At 44.4% G+C, this 19,825-nt stretch overlaps 1 protein-coding gene across 50 annotated transcripts in view; it reads left to right on the top strand.

The window, feature by feature from the left end:
• LOC138513982 (mucin-19) overlaps nucleotides 1–19,825 on the top strand; it is a 1,848,798-nt gene that overhangs the window by 136,171 nt on the left and 1,692,802 nt on the right. For all 50 annotated transcript variants that reach the window (XM_069629210.1, XM_069629207.1, XM_069629194.1 and 47 more), the window contains exons 10-11: nucleotides 5,919–5,945; nucleotides 17,890–17,916. In XM_069629210.1, the coding sequence (XP_069485311.1) occupies nucleotides 5,919–5,945; nucleotides 17,890–17,916 (54 nt within the window). The remainder of the gene's footprint in view (nucleotides 1–5,918; nucleotides 5,946–17,889; nucleotides 17,917–19,825) is intronic.

Genomic DNA, 19,825 nt, shown 5'->3' with positions numbered 1-19,825 from the left:
CAGGACACTAACCTTCTTTTGCTTTCTTTTCTTTGAAACTTTCTTGCCTCGAACTTCAACATCAGGACGCTGTTGCTCCGACTCGTGTGTGCATGTCTCCACTTCCTCTTGCGCTGCAACGACTATATTTTCATGATAAGCACATCCGTCACGCACTGACGCTCCATCGACTCCCTGAAACATAGAACTTTCATTAGTATGTATAATAATATCGAAAACACAAAATGTACTTGGGGACCAATACCCACGTACATCTCAATAGCAAAACACAAATGAACGCTTTGTGTAGAACATTCAAACGACAATTATTCACGCATTGTTGATCTAGTTAGATGGAACTGTCAAGATCCATACCTCGGGCTCCTCATAGACTTCCATTGATGATATTATTGAAGATGATGCTTCAGTGACTCCCTGAAACACAGTAATTGCATTAGTATGGTTTTCTATTTTGATAAAAAGAACAGAAACTTTGTGCAGGTGTTAACGGCTCATCTAAATAGACCTGCACAAATGATCAGTTGTCTAAAATAAATAATGGATATGTAAATATGATTCGATTTGCTCGATCGTTGGAAGTGTCACCACCCAGAGATCTGCATCAACTACTAGGGGTGATGTTCTTGTAGAAGAAGCTCCGTCATCTCCCTGAAACATAGTACTTGCGTTAATAAAGAAGGAAGTATAGCGGATGTAATCACGTCATATTATTTCGCTTGATCGAACTGTCAGTATCCATACCTCGAAATGCATAAGAACATCAAGGGACGATGTAACTGTGGTGCACATTTCTGCAAGCTGTTGCGCCGACCCGTAACTGCATGCTCCCCCTTCTTCTTGGACTAATGCTCCATCGACTCCCTGAAACATAGGACTTTCATTAGTAATGAACACAATATTGAAAAAAGAAGACACATAGGAGGGCGACGACAGACGGACATATCAATGGCTAAAAACGAAAGAAACATTGTGTGTAACAATCACGCTACAAGAATGCAAGATCTGGTGATCGCCATCGATGGAAATGTCCGGAAACGTACATCGAGCATCTGAGTGACATCAATGGTAGTCGTCAATACGTTGGACTCCTCAGCATCTCCCTGAAAGACAATACTTGCATTATTTTGGATAACAATAATTATAACTGAAAACAAAGACTAGAGGACGAGTACAAGGGTGTACCATTAGGTAAAATAATTACACGATAAATTAAAACTATTGATTTACATGCCTAAAAGAAGTCAGTGGCAGAATAGCCAAGTAAGATTACCCGATAGGCGCTTGAAGTGGCTGATGACTGCAATAACGACACGGATGGAGAATCTTCCGCCTTCATATTGAGTGGATACATAAATGGGGAAATTATTGTTAGGTAATGCTACACACTACCGCAAGGCCGAGAGATAAATACGTAAACTTGACTCACCAGTTAAGGGGTGTGTACGAATAGAGTGGGAATAGCGGTTGAGAGCAATTTTCGCCTCGCTCGCAGTGTGTTCTTCTTCTTTATTAGCAATGATGTGGAGTACATGTCAGAGGTAAAGTGCCTGCTGCAGATGCGGTATCGATCACCCCTCTTGTCCGCAAAGACTTCTAGGACTCTACTTTCAAGCTCAGACGGTGGATATCCGCAATATCGGACCCATTCTCTTATCTGATCTATTGTCTTAGGGAAAACATGCATTATAGTACCTTCAGATTTATTATGGGTCTTCGAAGGGCAACCGCCATTGGAACAGGCAGGCATTGTGGAAAGTTCTGAAAAGTAAAGATCAACAATTCTCTATGAATACCAATGTAAACTCAGAACATGTGACTAGTTCCTTGCATGTACTGTCTTGAACGAAAAGAAATTGGACGCAAAATGATTATGGTACATGGCCTTACCTTGACGAACAAACAGTTAAACTCAGGGATCAGAGTAGTTTCTTGTCGTAGAACAGGGAGCAGTTCACAGGTTACAAACTGAGGAGTTTCCTCGAAGTGGTCACGGAAGTTCACAGAGACGAAGAGCAGATAACCAGCACCTTCACGGGTTGACTAGCAAAGCGCAAAGAAGTGCTCATTAGAAATATGAAGTGGGTTATAAAGGATTCGAAACTGGGGTGTGTTTGTGAATGAATGACGTGTATATGTCGTGGCATTATGCGGTTTGCAGGGGGGCGTCCAGCGTGAGGGGGGTGCTTGGCAGGAGACACGGGGTCTGGAGGTAGACATGGGAACAACAACCCATGCTCTATAGACCACTTTGAAGTGTACATGGTCTTTGGCACCTCTTGGCCTTTATCGCTCCCTGACAGCTCCACTTGCCAGCGCAAGTACCCCGGTGCGAACTGCCTTTGATAGGGCGGGGGGTGGATTGGGGCGGTGGTCGTGCAGACAAGACACAGGAAGACTCGTGAATGGAGACACACTTATGTGGATTGCAGGGGGGCGTCCAGCGTGAGGGGGGGTGCTTGGCAGGAGACACGGGGTCTGGAGGTAGACATGGGAACAACAACCCATGCTCTATAGACCACTTTGAAGTGTACATGGTCTTTGGCACCTCTTGGCCTTTATCGCTCCCTGACAGCTCCACTTGCCAGCGCAAGTACCCCGGTGCGAACTGCCTTTGATAGGGCGGGGGGTGGATTGGGGCGGTGGTCGTGCAGACAAGACACAGGAAGACTCGTGAATGGAGACACACTTATGTGGATTGCAGGGGGGCGTCCAGCGTGAGGGGGGATGCTTGGCAGGAGACACGGGGTCTGGAGGTAGACATGGGAACAACAACCCATGCTCTATAGACCACTTTGAAGTGTACATGGTCTTTGGCACCTCTTGGCCTTTATCGCTCCCTGACAGCTCCACTTGCCAGCGCAAGTACCCCGGTGCGAACTGCCTTTGATAGGGCGGGGGGTGGATTGGGGCGGTGGTCGTGCAGACAAGACACAGGAAGACTCGTGAATGGAGACACACTTATGTGGATTGCAGGGGGGGCGTCCAGCGTGAGGGGGGATGCTTGGCAGGAGACACGGGGTCTGGAGGTAGACATGGGAATAACAACCCATGCTCTATAGACCACTTTGAAGTGTACATGGTCTTTGGCACCTCTTGGCCTTTATCGCTCCCTGACAGCTCCACTTGCCAGCGCAAGTACCCCGGTGCGAACTGACTCGTTTGCCGCAGGGCCTCACCAAGGAGAGGCCATCTAACTGCATGTAAGAGGCAGGCTGCAGGATCTAGTACATGGAAGGCAGGGGGTGAGTTTATAAATACCTCACCCTCCCAGGAGAATATATGGGTGCAGTTCACCCTGGAGACCCTGGATGCCTAGGCAGTTAGTCAGCAGCAGGCTGGCCTGTGGTGGCAAGGCGGCACGGGCCAGAGGGGGTCATCTCTGTACCCGGTGCCAAAAGGATGATTTATTGGGTGGCCTGCGTGAGGGAGGATGCTGGCCGGAGACATGTGGTGTGACAAGACAAGGCACAGGAAGACTATTCAATGGAGACACACTAGATTCATTTAAAAAATCAAAACAACCATTGTTAAAATATATGTTGGGTTTTATTTTAGATCTTAATTTCAATTGAACATAAATAATAAACATTACACATTGTAAAGTTCCGGTTGCAGCACATCCAGGGAAAATCCGTGGTATTGTCCACTGTCGCTGGGGAAATGTTGTCTAATGGCAAGTACCGCACAGGCAGGTATTACTCTCCGAACGCGGTGTCCGAGCCTCCCGTGAAGCCACCAAGTGAAGCAACGATAGGCCACCAGCCTGTACCACCTGTGAAAATGAAAGATGCAAACTGTATTAAAATGACAAAACTTTCTTATCACTGTCGATTCAGGTAAAAAATGTCATTCTGCTTTGAAAAAAATTCTATCTAGAAAATGCACAATATGGAACCAATTTACATGCATTCGAATGATATGTAGATGTAATTTTATATGTGGGAGACGACCATGACATAGTAGTGGCATCACTGACATCACAACCAGAGTATACTTACTCGTTACTCGGATTACGCGGACGAACAGTGCCGCGAAGTTCATGCATAAGCACCATCATCATCCTCAACACGGTCCGTGAGAGGCAGGCTTCCCTGAACTCTGGCAGCTTGGTGATGCATTGCGGACTTGGCTCGCCTTCCGAAATGTAGGAATTTTCACGGCAGCAGCAGTTCTCCTCCTCAGTTGGCATTAGCTCGCACCGATTGCACGTGCACCAGGTGGAGACGCCGTCCATGCGACATGGTCCAGGCTCTTCATCCGTTGACTGGTCCTCCCAACTGCCGTCCGAATCCCCATCGTTTTCGCGTGCTTGCCTTTCCAGTAGTTCTTCCTCAGTGTACTCGGGCTCGTACATATACGGCATTATTGTAGCCATTGTGTGGTAAAGAAAGTAAAATAATTTACAGAGATGGTACAGGTGTTCACAAGGCCTAGAAGCGGCGAAGGTAGCTGACCAGAGCACAGAAACGAGTCACAGAATACTCAAAGTAACACAGAGAGAGGAATGGAATCGAAAATCTGCTGCTGTGTGTTGTGAAACGGTGTGTTTATACTTATAGAGGAAAGAGGCGTCCTGCCATTTCCATGGCGACACTTCATTAGCTGAGGCGCAGCGATTGTTGACACGAAACGTGCTTTGGCGTTGGGAAATGGGCGGTACGCGTCTGCTGATGTCAGGCTCAGGGGCGGGGGATTTGATTTAGTGCCGCAAAAGCAGGTGAGCCAGGGCGATGGGGCGAAATGATAGGATTATCATAAAATGGCGGCTGTTTTCGAGTGCGTTAATGGACGAAAAGTCGGGTAAGGTCCATAGGAAAGTTTTCTACGATCTACCGATTTATGCTTAAAAACACATGGCCGAACCATAGGAACAATAAAAAAAAAGTCCCGGAACTATCCTTTAAGTTTGTTTTGCTGATACTCTCATGGTCACACTCAGAGAAGAAAGACATGTTTGGGTTAATGTGGAAATGGTTGCAGTGGCCTAGACAAGCTGTAACCTGAGCAGCAAGCCTTTCCGCATGGCCCAAGCATCCCAGGACTCTTTTCAATGCACGCCAGCACGCCTTCCAAGTGTCATTTGGTGCTGGGATGCCCTTTCACGATTTCTTGGTTTCACAAATGTGCCACTGCCTAATATGGCATTGCTCTGCCGAGAGACAGGTGACGTTATGATGCTGTGTTATAAATCTGTCCCCCTTGCATTCCCCTTTGAATGCGCTCAACCAATAGAAAAGCAAAGAATGATCAGTAAATATTGAATTACAATCTCTGTATTATTTTCCTTGTAGGCAAACGTAGCAAATCTGGTAGGTTGATTTTATTTGTTTTCGTTTCTGTTCTTTTCCCCCCTCTCACTCCCTACAAGAGGGCCTCGTTTCTCTGATCATTCTTAATTCAAAAGGTGGATTGTAACTTGACCTGCTGAAAGTTGCAATTTTAGTTAGCAGGAAGCATGATTACTTGCTCCATAAGCCAAACTTAAACAATGCATTCATAGCGTACACTCTCACTGAAGGGTCTTTGGCTAGATTCAAATTTGCTCCAAGGTAGGACAGCATTTTCACAAGACACAGCAAGACCATGAAGCAATCTATCGCTCCCAAGATCTCATTATTCTGATCTCTGTAAAGATCTGTGGCAGTGATCATTTCCTAAAAGCCAGGAGCATTGTCTGTTGAAAGGGAGCCACAGAGACATCCACCACGCTTTTGTTGCTAGAGCTTTTTTGTACCTGTATGTCGCAGGCCTGACAGTGTAGAGATTGTGGGGCGCCTTCCCTTGGAATGATGTATATAGATTTCAGTTTGGTCTATCCAGTTCACTTCAGAAACCGCAAACCTTTAGAAATATATACACTGGAGAATTCTTGTAAGAATATTTGGCCCTGAATGTTTTCTTTTTCTTTCTCCCTTTAGGTGAACACGGTGGAATTGGCAAACCTGGTAAGTCTATTTTAGTGCTTTTCCTTTGTTTGCTGTACTCCCATTGACGTTTGTGCTTATTTATGGTATGTGTGCCCGCTAGTGACGGAGATACTTGTCAACTGCTTATGTTGAACCCAGAGACCTTATCATTAGCAAATAGAAATGATAGATGTATGCTTCAGAAAACCTTGAGGAACATGCATATCACTATTCTCATTTTCTAGAATGTTCTCATAAAGGTAATTGGTCTGCTTTAGAACACATCCACGGTTATCCACAACGTACACTATTATTGTTAAGCTTTCCTTGTCACCCAAAAAAGCCCATATTGCTACTGTTCAGAATTGTTGCATGCATGCGGACACCCCTGGAAAAGTTGAGAACATAGAGTAGAGCGACCATGGGGCTCTAAAATATATACTTGTGTTATCCCCTTAATTGATTTGTTAGTCCCTCTTTTGTATTGTTTGCACCCATCAATTTACAAGGGAGCCACAGAGGTAATGGCAGTTAAGGGTTTGGCCACGCCCATTTGTTGTTTTGTCATTAGATCTATAAAAGCATATAAAAGCATATCGTGCTTTCAAAATATTCCTCACAAACCACCGCTTACAAAGCAAGCAAAATCGATATTTGCACTGAGAAATAAGTGTCAAGAATAACATTAAGAATTGGGAAATCATTACATTTGACCATAAAACAGTTCAAAGACAGTCTGCATTTTGTAACATAATCAATGTAAAACTGGTGCCAAGGGGTGCTGAGAGCCCGGTATTCCCTCCAAAACCCAAAGTTCACCTCATCAATCTTCTTAGCATAGGCTCTTGCTGCCTTTCATGCTCAGTCTCCCAGATTCCTTATTCTCACATGCATGTAAACACACGTCTAATCATACAATCCCTGAACAAAATGACTGAAACATGGGCCTCATCACGAGTATGGCGGTAACCCTTAAATGCGGCGGTAGCGCTATTACTGCCGCATTTTAGGGTCCGCCAGATCATGGCTTTGGCGGATTTCCCCCCAGCTCTGAGCGATTACCGCTGGCGGGAAATCTACCGGCGGTAATAGCACTAATTTTCCCCATTGGGCCCAATGGGGAATGAGGAATTCCCAAATGGGCCCAATGGGGAATGGGCAATAACCCTTCCGCCAAACCCGTGATCCGGCGTTAATAGCGCCGGTGGTTTGGTGGTAGGGCTATTAGTGCCAGCGCTAATAGCGCCGGCGCTACCGCCCAACTCGTGATGAGGCCCTATCTAGATTTTCTTTGGTTCGACCTGATTTAACATTCTGGTATGTATTGTATCACAGTAAACAGAATTGTTAATCTTTTAATTTTATCAAGGTGATTTTTACCAATCATGGTGCTTAACTACAGTAATTTATTTTAGTCTTTCTATCGCATATTCCAAAAGTATAATGGCAGACTCAAACGCACTCATCTCTTGTTCAATAAGTTTTATCTGAAAACATGCATACTCCAGCAAAAGAATACAAAACGTGTTTTTGCAAATATAGTTGTGTGTAATCCTCGAGAGGATACTGCACCCATCTCTTATAAACTCGAGGCGAGTAAAGAAACACTTAAGGGTCGTGTATGCACACTTTTGGGGCTGATTTACAAAAGGCTTTTTCAAAAGCCTAACCCCATGAAAAACGTGTTGTAAATCAGGCCCACAAACATTCCCATCTGTATGATTGCCACAGAGCTGAGAAAGGATTATCCCAGAGCACAACATGTTAGATTGTTTAATGCTTTATTAAGGGCATTTTAGGCATGCGAAACTTGGGCAAAAGAAATAATGCCCCATGAAGAATGGCTCCTCCTCAAGGCGACAATAAACAAAAGAGGTTTATCGAGAGAGAGACTCAGATTTGCAATACACCCCAACTTAACGCCTCTCGATTAACAAGGCTCAAGGACTCCGAGTTCTCTGTCGTCCTTCTTTGATTTCCTCCTAACTGCTTGAAAGGGCTTACATTCGCAGGCAGTGCTGGGAAACTGGCTTTCAAAGAAACGCTGCCACTTCACTTCCCAAAAGTTAATTATATAAGTCTGTGCACATGTTTTTCTGCGCCCAAGCCCTGCTCACTCTAGCAACACGTCACAAACTGCCATAACAAAGTTCCTGTTTTTCGCCAATGCAGGTCGGTCAGAATTTTGCTACTGCTGTACAACAACCTCCTTTCTTGCCATTTTATCAGTTTTGGCTATTAAGTGGCACTTTAGCGCCACCTATAAGCCGAAACGATTGTATCATAGTACTGATGGGGAGAAATGGCATATGAGGAGAGATACAAAGCTTGTAAGTGTTGTTTGGGTATTTGCCCACCCATTTACTGCCAATAGTTATACTAATCCCCATGGCCATTGCCACCCAGTTCCTGCCCCTGCAGATCCAAAACACCTCCTCGTGGGAAATCTTTGAGCTCGCTTTAATCAAGCCTTACTGTCAAACTCTGTACTCAAAGTACCTGCCAGTGTTTTTTCAAAGCAGACTTCTGAAAGTCAATGACTTGACTGGAGCAGTAAAACCACTACTGGTATAATAAAAATGCCTTAACCAGGTCTGCCTTCAGCCACTTTATTTATAAACATTATGCATGCGTGTTCTTCACTGAAGTACTGTTAAAAACACGCATTGGCAAAACGAACAGTTTTGGCTTGTATATAAGTATCGGGCATTTTTCCAGGCACTGCTATTAGATGCCCAAGTACTTGCACCACTGTGTATCTGCTACCATCAATGGGCAGTTAATACCACTAGGGCAGTGCCTGGAAAGTGTGTTTCCCATGCCTACATAAAAGCCCAAACTGTGGGCATTGCCAATGCCTGTTTTTTCTTGCCCTCACGTTGACTAGGTTATTTAAATGTCCTTCCATAACGGTTTGCTGTACACAGGGTCTTAGATCATCTCACAATACAGCGCCACAATTCGGAATATGAAACTGTGGTTTAAAAGAAAACGGCAAGATTGTATATTTGGCAAAGTACATTTATTGGACATCAAAGGTTTAGAGAATATTCAGCGATTTGCATTTTTATTTGCTCTCGATCCAAAATAGTTCGTCTTGAGGCAAGCGATGTTCGTGTGCAGTACACAGGGTGTTGGTTTACGATAAAATAAGCTCTTCGGTCGTACTGATAATCGCATGGCTGTTCCAACAACGAGGCACTAGGCCACCACAACGGTCTGTATGTTGCATCTAGCCGTTAGTACCGCATAAGGGCATACTTGTACTTGGCGATCGTCCCATAAAATGGTCAGGGTGGTAACGTTGTTCATGCGGAGAACCAGCTGGCGGTTAAAAAAGCCATCCGCCGGTGTCTGGTACTCGTGACACAGACAATAATGGATGATGTACCTGTTTGAAAAACATAAAAAATGAAATTAGTCTCACCATCAGATCTTTATTAAAATTATTCATTTTATATATTAGGTCGGGAAATTATTTCATAGCTAGGACAGTGCAACTGGGTATTATACGTCAAGGGGGGGCTGTAGGATACTGAGACAGTCCCCCAGTGCAGGGGTTGACAGGGAGGCAGTGCAGGTGGAGAGTGGAAGGGCCCAGGACCGAGGTCGCAGACAGTGGACCAGTTGTAGCAGGGGAGAGGGAGAGAGAAAGCAGAAGCAAAGAGGAAGGTTTTGAGGTGCTTCCGTAAAAGGAGATGGTTCTCCCCAAGATAGTGCGCGGTACAAAACAATATGCCACATAGAACGAACAAGTACAACTTAACCAGTCTTTAAAGCTACTGTATAGTAATTAAATTGCGGTATAAACTCATCTAAAGAGTTACTTACATTATATTTGCATTTTCCATTGTGTCTGTGCGTAGGGCAGCCCCGAAATACCACTCCTTCTATGCCGACGTTATTTCTTCTAATGAACGAACATGAAATGGCTTTCGTTTCTGAAATTATATTCATTATCGTTTCTTACGTTATTGCCCCACACCCCCAAAAAGAAGTCTTTCGGGATGGTGCCGGCCTGTCAAGGTCAAATAACAATAGAACCTTATACTGAGTCGTGGGCCATTCCGGCCCCCGAGCAAAAAATCAAAGCAGCTGACCTTCACTTTGAACGAGCACACATTCCTAGTTAGCTACATTCAGTGTAAGGCCATCTCACAGGACTTGAAATTTACACTCCATCTTTGCATTTTGTCTGCGTGCTTTGCAGCCCCAGAGAACCATAAATACGGAGACATTTTATATTTTTTGAAAAATTATTTATAATACTGTTTGGTTTAATTTAATGCGCAAATGAACAAGGTTGGATAGACACATTGCATGTACACTGAGCAATCACTTTTATTTACACATTACATAGATACACATATTCAATGGGCCTGCGACATGAGGAGACTCGAGAGAACAGACAATCAAATTACAATCATTTAAACCGTGATGTGTATTTCTCAATGAGCTCTTCTTTAGGTGGACATGGAACAGAGGCAATGTTGGGTGGCAATGCAGTTGTCCCCTGCACAGGTTCGTTCACAACTCCATTTATGTGCCTATCTAGGACGTCAACAATAAGTCTCTCAATAAACTCATATTGCATATCCTCAAACACTGGTTTGATCACCATTGTTTACTTCTTTTAGTGAAGGCCTTATTGTAGCGAAGCGTCCCTAAAGTTCCGGTCGTCCTACTTTGTTGACGGCCAACATTATGGTTATGTGCCAAGACCGCTAGAAGAGTCCGATTTATCATGCCCTCCATGCCAAAATGCAATCGTTTTGGCCTGTACTTTAGGCACATATTGTGGAACACCTCCAAATCTCCTGTGTGGCAGAATTCCATGAGTCCCCTCAAATCTCTTGTTATAGTTTTATCAAATACAATCTTTTCAATGGCTTTGTGAGTGGGTGATGAAGGAATCAACCACTTCTTCTTCCGTGCCTCCTCTGTGGACAAATGGCCATGTTCACAATTGTGGAAATGTTGGTTTGTGTTCCAACGGTGAACGTTGGTACAGTGTAGCATTACTGACCGCCATTTTTCCAGTAGAATTTCCAACGACCCTCCACATGTTCTTGAGCTCCACCAAAGATGGTTGCTGATTGACTTGGACCACTGTGAAATACCTTGCATTTCTTTTTTTTTACCTGCAGCCGACATTTTTTTATTGATTGTTTTTGCAAGATGCCAAACGTCAAATTGGTGATTTATATTTTTGTACTCTTCTCTCATTGTCTTGGCAATTGAAACGTGTCTGTCCGTGGCTATCAGGTCGATCACCATTCCCCGCGATTGTAGTTCTTGCAATGATGCTACAAAGCCAACTTTCTCCATGGCCACTGAGGATGTACTTTGTGACACCTGCACGACCACCAAACTCACAATTTTCTTACTTTCCATGTCCTGAAAGTGGTAGGTGCAGTACTTGGCTGAAAATCCTGGGCTGCCGCACTGTCCATCACCGGCTAGCCTGAACCGTTTGCCCGCGAATGTACTATCAATAGACATTTTTTCCATTCTCCAAGCTTCGCTAATGGCTGGAAATAGATAATCGGTTTGGTATTTGTAGAACTGAGTTTTCGCAATGAAATGGATTCCCACAAACTGAAAGAAAGACTCTAACTTTTTAAAACTTGAACCACTAAAAAGTGCAGCCGCTGCACAAAGTAGATTGCCTGCTGGCAGTTGCCCCAGCATGGGTTGTGCAGACCATGAGAAAGGATGATATTTTGTACAGGTGGCATGTATTTTAAGGTTAGTGCCTCGAATTGCACGAGTCACATTAATCAATGGCTCCCCACATACTTCCCCACCTACCGAATGCCCACATTTCAACCGAATAATAATATCAATCAAACAACTATCGAATACAATGAATTTGGCCTCTTTCCTTATACTGTCACTCTGCATCCCAGCTGGTTCAGCCTGTAACGTTGAGGACATGTCACTCACATGAAAGGTAGAATCTCTGATATTGTCTTCCGCTATGTTCAGTGATATTGATGGTGTTTCATTGTAATCCACTTCATTCTCTTCCATTGCAACATCTGTTCCTTCTCCGGCGATGGGTGAATAAGACAATTTCCTCAACTTTCTCGCGGTCTTAGCTTTTGCGGGTGTGGATTCTGTGAATTGATCTCCAACTGCATCCGAACTACCAGGAGGACATTCACTATCAATGGCTGGTGGTGGTATAGCTCCGTTGTCAATCACTTCATATTCTTCCCATTGGCACGATGCATCTCCAGTCTCAAGTCCCTGCCAAAAGGTTTGACAAGCAACATCTCTCGTTCGCTTCACTGTCTGTGTAGATCTAGTTTGTACACCCACTCGCAACTAGAGGACAGATTGGAAAAGGGATGTTCAGTTTAAACACAACTTACAGTATTGAACTATTAACAGTGAAAAACAACATAATATAGTGACCAGGACACTAACCTTCTTTTGCTTTCTTTTCTTTGAAACTTTCTTGCCTCGAACTTCAACATCAGGACGCTGTTGCTCCGACTCGTGTGTGCATGTCTCCACTTCCTCTTGCGCTGCAACGACTATATTTTCATGATAAGCACATCCGTCACGCACTGACGCTCAATCGACTCCCTGAAACATAGAACTTTCATTAGTATGTATAATAATATCGAAAACACAAAATGTACTTGGGGACCAATACCCACGTACATCTCAATAGCAAAACACAAATGAACGCTTTGTGTAGAACATTCAAACGACAATTATTCACGCATTGTTGATCTAGTTAGATGGAACTGTCAAGATCCATACCTCGGGCTCCTCATAGACTTCCATTGATGATATTATTGAAGATGATGCTTCAGTGACTCCCTGAAACACAGTAATTGCATTAGTATGGTTTTCTATTTTGATAAAAAGAACAGAAACTTTGTGCAGGTGTCAACGGCTCATCTAAATAGACCTGCACAAATGATCAGTTGTCTAAAATAAATAATGGATATGTAAATATGATTCGATTTGCTCGATCGTTGGAAGTGTCACCACCCAGAGATCTGCATCAACTACTAGGGGTGATGTTCTTGTAGAAGAAGCTCCGTCATCTCCCTGAAACATAGTACTTGCGTTAATAAAGAAGGAAGTATAGCGGATGTAATCACGTCATATAATTTCGCTTGATCGAACTGTCAGTATCCATACCTCGAAATGCATAAGAACATCAAGGGACGATGTAACTGCGGTGCACATTTCTGCAAGCTGTTGCGCCGACCCGTAACTGCATGCTCCCCCTTCTTCTTGGACTAATGCTCCATCGACTCCCTGAAACATAGGACTTTCATTAGTAATGAACACAATATTGAAAAAAGAAGACACATAGGAGGGCGACGACAGACGGACATATCAATGGCTAAAAACGAAAGAAACATTGTGTGTAACAATCACGCTACAAGAATGCAAGATCTGGTGATCGCCATCGATGGAAATGTCCGGAAACGTACATCGAGCATCTGAGTGACATCAATGGTAGTCGTCAATACGTTGGACTCCTCAGCATCTCCCTGAAAGACAATACTTGCATTATTTTGGATAACAATAATTATAACTGAAAACAAAGACTAGAGGACGAGTACAAGGGTGTACCATTAGGTAAAATAATTACACGATAAATTAAAACTATTGATTTACATGCCTAAAACAAGTCAGTGGCAGAATAGCCAAGTAAGATTACCCGATAGGCGCTTGAAGTGGCTGATGACTGCAATAACGACACGGATGGAGAATCTTCCGCCTTCATATTGAGTGGATACATAAATGGGGAAATTATTGTTAGCTAATGCTACACACTACCGCAAGGCCGAGAGATAAATACGTAAACTTGACTCACCAGTTAAGGGGTGTGTACGAATAGAGTGGGAATAGCGGTTGAGAGCAATTTTCGCCTCGCTCGCAGTGTGTTCTTCTTCTTTATTAGCAATGATGTGGAGTACATGTCAGAGGTAAAGTGCCTTCTGCAGATGCGGTATCGATCACCCCTCTTGTCCGCAAAGACTTCTAGGACTCTACTTTCAAGCTCAGACGGTGGATAACCGCAATATCGGACCCATTCTCTTATCTGATCTATTGTCTTAGGGAAAACATGCATTATAGTACCTTCAGATTTATTATGGGTCTTCGAAGGGCAACCGCCAATGGAACAGGCAGGCATTGTGGAAAGTTCTGAAAAGTAAAGATCAACAATTCTCTATGAATACCAATGTAAACTCAGAACATGTGACTAGTTCCTTGCATGTACTGTCTTGAACGAAAAGAAATTGGACGCAAAATGATTATGGTACATGGCCTTACCCTGACGAACAAACAGTTAAACTCAGGGATCAGAGTAGTTTCTTGTCGTAGAACAGGGAGCAGTTCACAGGTTACAAACTGAGGAGTTTCCTCAAAGTGGTCACGGAAGTTCACAGAGACGAAGAGCAGATAACCAGCACCTTCACGGGTTGACTAGCAAAGCGCAAAGAAGTGCTCATTAGAAATATGAAGTGGGTTATAAAGGATTCGAAACTGGGGTGTGTTTGTGAATGAATGACGTGTATATGTCGTGGCATTATGCGGTTTGCAGGGGGGCGTCCAGCGTGAGGGGGGGTGCTTGGCAGGAGACACGGGGTCTGGAGGTAGACATGGGAACAACAACCCATGCTCTATAGACCACTTTGAAGTGTACATGGTCTTTGGCACCTCTTGGCCTTTATCGCTCCCTGACAGCTCCACTTGCCAGCGCAAGTACCCCGGTGCGAACTGCCTTTGATAGGGCGGGGGGTGGATTGGGGCGGTGGTCGTGCAGACAAGACACAGGAAGACTCGTGAATGGAGACACACTTATGTGGATTGCAGGGGGGCGTCCAGCGTGAGGGGGGGTGCTTGGCAGGAGACACGGGGTCTGGAGGTAGACATGGGAACAACAACCCATGCTCTATAGACCACTTTGAAGTGTACATGGTCTTTGGCACCTCTTGGCCTTTATCGCTCCCTGACAGCTCCACTTGCCAGCGCAAGTACCCCGGTGCGAACTGCCTTTGATAGGGCGGGGGGTGGATTGGGGCGGTGGTCGTGCAGACAAGACACAGGAAGACTCGTGAATGGAGACACACTTATGTGGATTGCAGGGGGGCGTCCAGCGTGAGGGGGGATGCTTGGCAGGAGACACGGGGTCTGGAGGTAGACATGGGAACAACAACCCATGCTCTATAGACCACTTTGAAGTGTACATGGTCTTTGGCACCTCTTGGCCTTTATCGCTCCCTGACAGCTCCACTTGCCAGCGCAAGTACCCCGGTGCGAACTGACTCGTTTGCCGCAGGGCCTCACCAAGGAGAGGCCATCTAACTGCATGTAAGAGGCAGGCTGCAGGATCTAGTACATGGAAGGCAGGGGGTGAGTTTATAAATACCTCACCCTCCCAGGAGAATATATGGGTGCAGTTCACCCTGGAGACCCTGGATGCCTAGGCAGTTAGTCAGCAGCAGGCTGGCCTGTGGTGGCAAGGCGGCACGGGCCAGAGGGGGTCATCTCTGTACCCGGTGCCAAAAGGATGATTTATTGGGTGGCCTGCGTGAGGGAGGATGCTGGCCGGAGACATGTGGTGTGACAAGACAAGGCACAGGAAGACTATTCAATGGAGACACACTAGATTCATTTAAAAAATCAAAACAACCATTGTTAAAATATATGTTGGGTTTTATTTTAGATCTTAATTTCAATTGAACATAAATAATAAACATTACACATTGTAAAGTTCCGGTTGCAGCACATCCAGGGAAAATCCGCGGTATTGTCCACTGTCGCTGGGGAAATGTTGTCTAATGGCAAGTACCGCACAGGCAGGTATTACTCTCCGAACGCGGTGTCCGAGCCTCCCGTGAAGCCACCAAGTGAAGCAACGATAGGCCACCAGCCTGTACCACCTGTGAAAATGAAAGATGCAAACTGTATTAAAATGACAAAACTTTCTTATCACTGTCGATTCAGGTAAAAAATGTCATTCTGCTTTGAAAAAAATTCTATCTAGAAAATGCACAATATGGAACCAATTTACATGCATTCGAATGATATGTAGATGTAATTTTATATGTGGGAGACGACCATGACATAGTAGTGGCATCACTGACATCACAACCAGAGTATACTTACTCGTTACTCGGATTACGCGGACGAACAGTGCCGCGAAGTTCGTGCATAAGCACCATCATCATCCTCAACACGGTCCGTGAGAGGCAGGCTTCCCTGAACTCTGGCAGCTCGGTGATGCATTGCGGACTTGGCTCGCCTTCCGAAATGTAGGAATTTTCACGGCAGCAGCAGTTCTCCTCCTCAGTTGGCATTAGCTTGCACCGATTGCACGTGCACCAGGTGGAGACGCCGTCCATGCGACATGGTCCAGGCTCTTCATCCGTTGACTGGTCCTCCCAACTGCCGTCCGAATCCCCATCGTTTTCGCGTGCTTGCCTTTCCAGTAGTTCTTCCTCAGTGTACTCGGGCTCGTACATATACAGCATTATTGTAGCCATTGTGTGGTAAAGAAAGTAAAATAATTTACAGAGATGGTAGAGGTGTTCACAAGGCCTAGAAGCGGCGAAGGTAGCTGACCAGAGCACAGAAACGAGTCACAGAATACTCAAAGTAACACAGAGAGAGGAATGGAATCGAAAATCTGCTGCTGTGTGTTGTGAAACGGTGTGTTTATACTTATAGAGGAAAGAGGCGTCCTGCCATTTCCATGGCGACACTTCATTAGCTGAGGCGCAGCGATTGTTGACACGAAACGTGCTTTGGCGTTGGGAAATGGGCGGTACGCGTCTGCTGATGTCAGGCTCAGGGGCGGGGGATTTGATTTAGTGCCGCAAAAGCAGGTGAGCCAGGGCGATGGGGCGAAATGATAGGATTATCATAAAATGGCGGCTGTTTTCGAGTGCGTTAATGGACGAAAAGTCGGGCAAGGTCCATAGGAAAGTTTTCTACGATCTACCGATTTATGCTTAAAAACACATGGCCGAACCATAGGAACAATAAAAAAAAAGTCCCGGAACTATCCTTTAAGTTTGTTTTGCTGATACTCTCATGGTCACACTCAGAGAAGAAAGACATGTTTGGGTTAATGTGGAAATGGTTGCAGTGGCCTAGACAAGCTGTAACCTGAGCAGCAAGCCTTTCACGATTTCTTGGTTTCACAAATGTGCCACTGCCTAATATGGCATTGCTCTGCCGAGAGACAGGTGACGTTATGATGCTGTGTTATAAATCTGTCCCCCTTGCATTCCCCTTTGAATGCGCTCAACCAATAGAAAAGCAAAGAATGATCAGTAAATATTGAATTACAATCTCTGTATTATTTTCCTTGTAGGCAAACATAGCAAATCTGGTAGGTTGATTTTATTTGTTTTCGTTTCTGTTCTTTTCCCCCCTCTCACTCCCTACAAGAGGGCCTCGTTTCTCTGATCATTCTTAATTCAAAAGGTGGATTGTAACTTGACCTGCTGAAAGTTGCAATTTTAGTTAGCAGGAAGCATGATTACTTGCTCCAGAAGCCAAACTTAAACAATGCATTCATAGCGTACACTCTCACTGAAGGGTCTTTGGCTAGATTCAAATTTGCTCCAAGGTAGGACAGTATTTTCACAAGACACAGCAAGACCATGAAGCAATCTATCGCTCCCAAGATCTCATTATTCTGATCTCTGTAAAGATCTGTGGCAGTGATCATTTCCTAAAAGCCAGGAGCATTGTCTGTTGAAAGGGAGCCACAGAGACATCCACCACGCTTTTGTTGCTGGAGCTTTTTTGTACCTGTATGTCGCAGGCCTGACAGTGTAGAGATTGTGGGGCGCCTTGCCTTGGAATGATGTATATAGATTTCAGTTTGGTCTATCCAGTTCACTTCAGAAACCGCAAACCTTTAGAAATATATACACTGGAGAATTCTTGTAAGAATATTTGGCCCTGAATGTTTTCTTTTTCTTTCTCCCTTTAGGTGAACACGGTGGAATTGGCGAACCTGGTAAGTCTATTTTAGTGCTTTTCCTTTGTTTGCTGTACTCCCATTGACGTTTGTGCTTATTTATGGTATGTGTGCCCGCTAGTGACGGAGATACTTGTCAACTGCTTATGTTGAACCCAGAGACCTTATCATTAGCAAATAGAAATGATAGATGTATGCTTCAGAAAACCTTGAGGAACATGCATATCACTATTCTCATTTTCTAGAATGTTCTCATAAAGGTAATTGGTCTGCTTTAGAACACATCCACGGTTATCCACAACGTACACTATTATTGTTAAGCTTTCCTTGTCACCCAAAAAAGCCCATATTGCTACTGTTCAGAATTGTTGCATGCATGCGGACACCCCTGGAAAAGTTGAGAACATAGAGTAGAGCGACCATGGGGCTCTAAAATATATACTTGTGTTATCCCCTTAATTGATTTGTTAGTCCCTCTTTTGTATTGTTTGCACCCATCAATTTACAAGGGAGCCACAGAGGTAATGGCATCCAGTTAAGGGTTTGGCCACGCCCATTTGTTGTTTTGTCATTAGATCTATAAAAGCATATAAAAGCATATCGTGCTTTCAAAATATTCCTCACAAACCACCGCTTACAAAGCAAGCAAAATCGATATTTGCACTGAGAAATAAGTGTCAAGAATAACATTAAGAATTGGGAAATCATTACATTTGACCATAAAACAGTTCAAAGACAGTCTGCATTTTGTAACATAATCAATGTAAAACTGGTGCCAAAGGGTGCTGAGAGCCCGGTATTCCCTCCAAAACCCAAAGTTCACCTCATCAATCTTCTTAGCATAGGCTCTTGCTGCCTTTCATGCTCAGTCTCCCAGATTCCTTATTCTCACATGCATGTAAACACACGTCTAATCATACAATCCCTGAACAAAATGACTGAAACATGGGCCTCATCACGAGTATGGCGGTAACCCTTAAATGCGGCGGTAGCGCTATTACTGCCGCATTTTAGGGTCCGCCAGATCATGGCTTTGGCGGATTTCCCCCCAGCTCTGAGCGATTACCGCTGGCGGGAAATCCACCGGCGGTAATAGCACTAATTTTCCCCATTGGGCCCAATGGGGAATGAGGAATTCCCAAATGGGCCCAATGGGGAATGGGCAATAACCCTTCCGCCAAACCCGTGATCCGGCGTTAATAGCGCCGGTGGTTTGGTGGTAGGGCTATTAGTGCCAGCGCTAATAGCGCCGGCGCTACCGCCCAACTCGTGATGAGGCCCTATCTAGATTTTCTTTGGTTCGACCTGATTTAACATTCTGGTATGTATTGTATCACAGTAAACAGAATTGTTAATCTTTTAATTTTTTCAAGGTGATTTTTACCAATCATGGTGCTTAACTACAGTAATTTATTTTAGTCTTTCTATCGCATATTCCAAAAGTATAATGGCAGACTCAAACGCACTCATCTCTTGTTCAATAAGTTTTATCTGAAAACATGCATACTCCAGCAAAAGAATACAAAACGTGTTTTTGCAAATATAGTTGTGTGTAATCCTCGAGAGGATACTGCACCCATCTCTTATAAACTCGAGGCGAGTAAAGAAACACTTAAGGGTCGTGTATGCACACTTTTGGGGCTGATTTACAAAAGGCTTTTTCAAAAGCCTAACCCCATGAAAAACGTGTTGTAAATCAGGCCCACAAACATTCCCATCTGTATGATTGCCACAGAGCTGAGAAAGGATTATCCCAGAGCACAACATGTTAGATTGTTTAATGCTTTATTAAGGGCATTTTAGGCATGCGAAACTTGGGCAAAAGAAATAATGCCCCATGAAGAATGGCTCCTCCTCAAGGCGACAATAAACAAAAGAGGTTTATCGAGAGAGAGAGACTCAGATTTGCAATACACCCCAACTTAACGCCTCTCGATTAACAAGGCTC

Source organism: Ambystoma mexicanum, chromosome 12 (genome assembly GCF_040938575.1).
Source record: "Ambystoma mexicanum isolate Mex_15411 chromosome 12, UKY_AmexF1_1, whole genome shotgun sequence".
In the NCBI taxonomy this organism is placed as follows: Eukaryota; Metazoa; Chordata; class Amphibia; order Caudata; family Ambystomatidae; genus Ambystoma; species Ambystoma mexicanum.
Note: the sequence above shows the minus strand (reverse complement) of the source record. Positions and strands in the feature narration are given on the sequence as shown.